Source organism: Etheostoma cragini, chromosome 15 (genome assembly GCF_013103735.1).
Source record: "Etheostoma cragini isolate CJK2018 chromosome 15, CSU_Ecrag_1.0, whole genome shotgun sequence".
NCBI classification, from domain to species: Eukaryota; Metazoa; Chordata; class Actinopteri; order Perciformes; family Percidae; genus Etheostoma; species Etheostoma cragini.
In genome coordinates this window covers 2,732,566-2,739,655 of record NC_048421.1, presented here as the reverse complement: position 1 = coordinate 2,739,655, position 7,090 = coordinate 2,732,566, and the positions used below count along the sequence as shown (strand labels likewise).

Sequence of the window (7,090 nt, the reverse complement as noted above, 5' to 3'; positions counted from 1 at the left end):
TGTGTGTGTGTGTGTGTGTGTGTGTGTGTGTGTGTGTGTGTGTGTGTGTGTGTGTGTGTGTGTGTGTGTGTGAAACAACATGGATGAATAGGTCCTTCTCCAGATGGTCCTTTTCAATATCAGATTGTCGCTTTTAATAAAAACAAGCAGTCGATACTCGGTCGTCTCTGTTTTCAGCTTTGCTCGGCCTAGCTTGTTTACAGACAATCCTGTATCTAAATGAGAAATTAATTTACACAAATTGTACTCTATATTGCTATATTTTTGTAAATGTGTTTATTGTACTGTAGTTCTATTTGTGTCCTGAATAAAAAAAAAATATATATTATTATTACCTCACATTATCTCAGCATCAAGATACGGTCTGGAAAGGTTTGGACCAGATATAACCCTAATAGACTGTGTCAATACTTCCCATGAACCCCTTCCCTAACATTAAGCCCCCCATTTCTTTTTCCATTATTTCTTTTTCCTTTCTCCCCCTCTTCCCTTGACTATATGGTGCTGCCATGTAGGGCAGTGCTGCTCCTTCGTCAGCTGGTCAGGAATGCCTGTGTAGACTTGAGGGGGTACTGTTTCTTAACTCTTAATCCACTGACAGCTTCCATTTGTCCGCCTGTTTATTAGTTCATCAATTCGTCCAAGTCATTGTCGTCTATCCTTGGTTAGCTAAAACAAACCCTCGAGAAAACGGTCACAAGCACCGTTTAAGTGTCGAGCCTAAATGTTATTACCCCTTAAAAAAAACACAATTCCCATGACTGATCATGTGGGTGCATTGTGTTGTGACATCTACTCTGGTTGGTTCAGACTCGGTGGTGCTTTGTTCAACGAGGTTAAACAAAGTTGCTTTTATGAACCGTGAACTGCTTCTTTGGTGCCCTGAAGCGGTCTCTGAAACACACATGAGTGTTTATGATGTAGCATCTTTATCAATGAAATGTATCAGTTCAGGGAGACCCCGCTACTGACCTGTGAATTTTATTTATATAGCCCAATATCACAAATTTGCCTCAAGGGATCAACTTTCCTTGTCTGTCTTATTCTTTGCGACTTAAAAACAAAGATGAACACTCTTGTTTATACATAAAGAGGTCGGATTCCCTGTTTTTCTAATCATAATCGTAAATATTCTTGTTCAGTTGTCACCCTTTTCTGTAGTTTGGTTTCTCTCTCTTCTTTCCCTCTGCCTAGCATGCAGCTAGGGTATGCCTATAGGACACACCCATTAGTGGCTCAATACAGGGTGCAGCATGTTTATGAGCTCACATGCCCTAACAAGTACACATAGGCTCTGATATATAGTAGTCCAGGTAGCCTAATGCCTAACCAGTGAATTTGAATGGCTTATTCAGGGTTTTCCATGGGTTTTAAGAGCGCCTAGGTGCCAATGACATACAGTACATGTATTTGCATATTAGTGATGTCATTGTAAAAGTATTTGCATACATTGTTAGTTGCATTAAGGGAGAGATCACTGAAGCAAAACTTTTTGGGCTTGTCACTCAAAGTTTTTAACATTAATATGCATTCCCCCAGCCTGCTTATTTGGAATGATAATCCTTATGAGGTCATAAGGGGGCAAGGTTACACCCCCTCCCCCCTCAAAACCTACAGACTCAGAAATGGGCATTTACTAAGGAAAGCTCATTGTGGGACTGGCTCTAGTGACTGTAATTCTGCACCAAGGCTGAATTTTGGAAAGGAAACGTCAGATATGGTACTAGGGGACCACCATTGTCTATATAAAAGCGTCCCAAGATCCATGTCATTGGACCTTTAACCAAGTGTCTTGCTCAGGGACACATTGGTTGATGTATTGCAGTGGGATTCAAACCCACCTGTGCAACACCAAAGGCATGTGTCATACCCATCACCACCCCAGTTGTTGCCAGTTCTGTGGCTGCTAACCCCCTTCACATACCCAGCAGGTATCAAACAGTACACAGGAACGTGCGGGGGGGCCGCCTAGTTCTTGAACCATCATATGGGTGCTCCCGTCCTGTGTGTTGGCGTGTCTAGATGCTGTCCACATAGTTTTTACGTTCATATACTTGGGCGGTGCACAAGAATGCTTAGGTGCTGGCCCTAAGCCATGTGATGGCAGGGAAAACTCTTAACGATAGCTTATCTTCGCTTTTTAAAAAGGTTTACAATGGTTTCTCTTTTATCACTAGGTGACTGAAACCGTTGCAGATGCGAAACACAATCTGCTTTCACACATTCTTCTCTAACATACATTCACCTCAATTCTTCCCTTCTGTTTTTTGGATTGCGCAGCACTCTCTGTCTCTCTATCATTTGGGCTAAACCCCAGAAGCTGTCTGTCTTGCAGATGGGCCTTTTAGCCTCAGCTGGCTGTTTACAACCTATGCGGTAAACGCTGCCGAAAGAACAGTGAGCAATCAGGCCACAGGATTAGAAAAAGGGAGAGGGAGAGGGCTCGTTTGCTTCGCGGCATCTTAGTTACTCTGTCTAATTAAAAAGGCTGCTTGGAGACTAAGTGTCTCTAGGCGTCACCCAGCCCAGATCCAGTCCACGGCAGAGACCAGACCAGTGGTTGATGGTGTTGGATGCTGTGTGTCATGTTGCCTGGCCTGATGTGAAAAGAGAAGCCTTGAGCCCAAACCCATTCGCATTTATTGCTCGCCTGGTTTCTTCTTACATATTAAATTTGTATCACCCTGTCCGTCCACTGTCTCTCCCTTTCTTTCACCCTTTGCTGTTAAAAGGATTTTGTAAAACGTAGTACAAGATTGCCTCGAGTGTGGGAAATGATTGAAGCAGGCACCACTGCAGAGTCACCACACACACTCACACATGCAAGATGAGGTGTGTGTGTGTGTGTGTGTGGGTTGAGAGTGTGTGTGTGAGTGAGTAGCTAAGCTTTACAGAATCTGTAAATGATCCTGCTGCTGATACAGTTGTAACAGTGCAGAGAGAAAAACAAAATCACCTGAGGCTGAAGAAACCCAGTTTATACACAGGTAATCTGAATTATAGATGGCCTCTAATAGAAATCCAAAAATACAGGAACAATTATTTACACAATGCAGCAGTAGCTGTAATCATGTCAGGGTTAACATGGCACAGTTAGTGTTTTATCTCCCTGCGTGTCCATCCATCCCAAAAGCATCTCTGTATCTCAAACCGTGTATTGAATTTTCTAACTCTTAATAATAGATGTGTTTGCTGTAAATATTTCATGGTCGGCTGACTGAAAACTCATGCCTGTCAGAGATATGGCGGTAGAGGGAGGGGGAGAGGATAGCAGGGAGGGAATGGGTGAGGGGCTGAGTGGTGAGGGAGAGAGGGAGTGTAATTTAATAGGAAGGATTTTAACCCCCACATTGTGCCCTCATCAGGACGCTACAAGCACTGCTTACAGAGTACATATGTTAAGTTGTCTCCTTCTCTTCTTTCCTCTCCTCCCCCTCCCTTCCCCGCTCCCGCAGGGCTCTCAGGATTCAACAGGAGGACAGGAGGGATTGGTGGCCCCGCCCTTTTCACCGTTCCCTCCTCCACCCCCTCCTCAAAACGGGCTAGCAGGGACAGAGTTTGTCCCAGGGGCCATGTTTGGTGGTGGAGGCCAAGGCCCAGCAGAGTTAGGGGCTGGTGCTAATGGAGCCCCCACCAATACCACCACCACCAACAACAACGTAAGCACAGACCTGATAAAGCCTTAATGAGTAATCATTGAAGTATGTTAGATGTGTGCAATGTTGAGGCCTTTTCTATCATACTTTGTTTTAGAGGTATTCAGCAAGTTTAGTGGTGCTGTGTCTGTTTTTTTCTCATTCTTGATGTCTTGAAGTTGTTTTTTTCTAATATTCTTATTGAATAAAATAGCAGTTGTAGTGCTACTCTGATAACGGTCATAAACCCTGGTGTGAGACTGCCATAGTTAATGTCGGTCCACCACTTTCATTGAGACTAAAATATACTGGATGGATTGCCATGAACGTTTTTTTACGCACAATTCGTGGTCCCCAGAGGAAGAATCCTAATGACTTCAGAGGATGTCCCTGACTTAACCAGCAGGTTAACATTTTATATCTGAACTGCTATAAAGTGGACATTCATAGTCCCCAGATGGTGAATCACAATGCCTTTTTCTGATTCCCCGAATTTTCCGCCTGTGCCAGCAGTGCACTTTTTTGTTTTTTAAGTAAAAGTAAACTCAAATTCTTGTAACTTGATTGCTAGTAAATGTGATACAGTCAATCATGATGCCCTCTTGATGAATTGCAACAACTTTGGTGATCCCTTCACTTTCCTAACAGTTCCTACATCAGGTCAAAAATGTTGCTCAATACTGTTTAAGCACAAACCCCTACAAAACACTCCCATCAGCTGGACTTTGTTTTTAGTGCTAATTATAACTGTTTGCATGCTAACAGCTTAAACTGAGATGGTAAACATTATATCTACTAAACATAAGCACGTAAGCATTGTCATTATGAGCATGTTAGCATGGTGGCATTAGCATTTGACTCAAAGCACCGCTTTCTTGACTAATCGATTAGTTGTTTGGTCTGTAGAATGTCAGAAAATGGTTTGAAATGGGGATCAGTGTTTCTCAAATGCCCAAAATGACACCCTCAAAGGTCTTGTCCACAACTCAAAGATATTCAGTTTACCGTCACAGAGGAGTGAAGAAACTAGAAAACATTCACAATCAAGAAGCTGAAATCAGACTTTTTCATCATACAAAACCGAATAATCAATGATTAAAATAGTTGGCGGTTAATAATTGACAACTAATCAATTTAATCTTTGCAGCTGTAGCTGTGAGTTTGGCTGGCACAATAATCCGATTTCAGAGGCAGTTGAGATTATCCAGTTTGTTTCTTAACTATAGCAGACTTTACACAAATAGCTTTCTGCACTGTGCACTCATTATCTCTGCCCTTTGTTGATGTTTCCGTTTGAGTTATATTTAAAAGAAGGTGTAACAGAGCTTTAGCTTGCTAAAATAATGATCATCAGCCATTTGGTCAAATTTACCTCTACTTTCTCATCTTTCTTAACCTTTCGTCTTTTTGCGCTCTCTCTCCCTCTCTCTCTCGCTCTCTCTCTCTCTCTCTCTCTCTCTCTCTCTCTCTCTCTCTCTCTCTGTGTCTCTCTCTCTCTGTGTCTCTCTCTCTTCCACAGGGAAAGACAGAAGAGGGGTCCCAGGGTGAGGTGGGCCTACAGTGCGGCACAGGAGGCTCAGGATCTGGAGGCTCTGTGGGAGACCCCTCCGAGGCCAAAGGGACCCCCAAACGCCTCCACGTCTCAAACATCCCCTTCCGCTTTCGGGACCCTGACCTCAGGCAGATGTTTGGGGTAAGAAGCTGGGAATGTTCTGGGCCTCATTTTTAACAGGATCAATAAATCAGTCTAGACACCCGGGTTCTCCACAGAAGGGCCGGGTTCACAATGGGTGGGGTTTGGAGAATAAATAGTCAACAAAGGAAAGGCCCTTGTGGGTGTTGTCGTATGCTTGAGAGGGTAATAGGCTGCTATGTGTTTTAAAACAAAAAGATTTAAAAAAAAAGGGAAAAAAAAGGGGGGGCAGAGTAAGAGTTTGATGCAGAAGGATAGAAGGAAAAGCATTGAAATGTGGTAAGGTGTCCTTTGTGTAACAGTGACACCTGGTGCTCCGCAGTTGTAACTCACACAATGTCCAAATCTTCTGAATTTTGCAGTAATGCCGTCCCCAAAAGACAATTCAGAAATGTCAGTGACTGCTTTCTTTGCTTATATATGTTTGCTAATTTCTTCCCTCAAATCTATTTGCAGCAATATGGGAAGATCTTGGATGTAGAGATTATTTTCAATGAGAGAGGATCAAAGGTAAGTGCACAGATGCCTTTTGATTCCCTAAAACCACACTACAATTCTTCCTTACTGTTCACAAGTTATTCCCACTTTGCATGTTTTTGCAACACGTAGTGATGCTGTATCAGCACGCCACGTGGGGAATCTTTGTTAGTAAACTCCGGTTATCGCTTAAACAGTGTCAAGAGTGCATCCCAAGGCCTTAGGATGGACATATTCTCCTCTCTCTCTCTGTCACCACAATCCCTTTTGACCGACCTCTTTAACCTCTGCCGTGTACCACAGGGTTTTGGCTTTGTGACATTTGAGACCAGCGCAGACGCAGAGAAAGCCAGGGAAAAGCTCCACGGCACATTGGTGGAAGGTCGTAAGATTGAGGTAATTTCTCTCTCTCGTTCTCCTTTTTGTCTGTCTTTTCTCTCTACTCATATTTCTGCTTGATCACTGACTGCTAGCTAGCTCTCATCCTCCCTTTAGTGATATGCTCTGATGCAGCCCACTGGTACCCCACTCCCTGGTCTCTCTGCCGTATGTTCATTTTTTAAATATCAAAAGACTTGTTACCTACCTGTTTTTGTTTTGTTTTGGTTTTGTGGTGGGAATGATTGGGGACGGGGTGCAAGAACACTACATAAGGCATGCTGGGTACTTTTCCTCTGCGGCATTTTCTTTCATCATCAAGCTGTTGCCTCTTCACCTTTTTGTTTTCCTCCACTGATGCGCAACTCGTAGCCACACAGATGTTACAACTTTTCCCGCAACATTTGAATGGTGTTTGTGTAGTTGGCACCGGAGGGCACGAGAGGAACGCAGTGAAAGGATGATGCATGGCAGATTGCTGTCAGATGCTCTTATTTTCTTCCCTAGTGTAGAAGTGTTCCCCTTTCCCGGTGCTGTGGCTAAGTGGTTGTGACAAGCTTATGGCTCCTGGTGCAACAGCAGCATGCTGGGAATCACGGCAACACTGACGCATGTTCACTTTATGGGAGTCTGGTTTCTTACCAACGATCTGTGCACTTGAGTTTTATATGTATGTTAAGTCTTTGTGTGTTCAGGTTGGTTATTTTGAGTTTTTTTAAATGATTGTTTATTTTTCTAACTGAAGCATGTGAATTTTTTAAAGCATTTTTTCTTCTTTATTTTATTTTAATCTTTGAGCTTGGATCTTTGAGCCACGTTGCTGCAAGCCAGGATTTCTGCAGAGAGAGTGTGTGTGTGTGTGTGTGTGTGTGTGTGTGTGTGTGTGTGTGTGTGTGTGTGTGTGTGT

The 7,090-nt window shown here is 43.2% G+C and overlaps 1 protein-coding gene across 10 annotated transcripts in view; it reads left to right on the top strand.

The window, feature by feature from the left end:
• The window catches only part of LOC117957836 (RNA binding protein fox-1 homolog 2-like), a 43,918-nt gene that overhangs the window by 19,069 nt on the left and 17,759 nt on the right, over nt 1–7,090 (top strand). For all 10 annotated transcript variants that reach the window (XR_004659608.1, XR_004659606.1, XR_004659607.1 and 7 more), the window contains 4 exons: nt 3,456–3,659; nt 5,155–5,328; nt 5,785–5,838; nt 6,109–6,201. Coding sequence is in view for 7 of the 10 variants with exons in the window: in XM_034893898.1 (XP_034749789.1) it covers nt 3,456–3,659; nt 5,155–5,328; nt 5,785–5,838; nt 6,109–6,201 (525 nt within the window). In the remaining 3 variants the exon portion in view is untranslated. The remainder of the gene's footprint in view (nt 1–3,455; nt 3,660–5,154; nt 5,329–5,784; nt 5,839–6,108; nt 6,202–7,090) is intronic.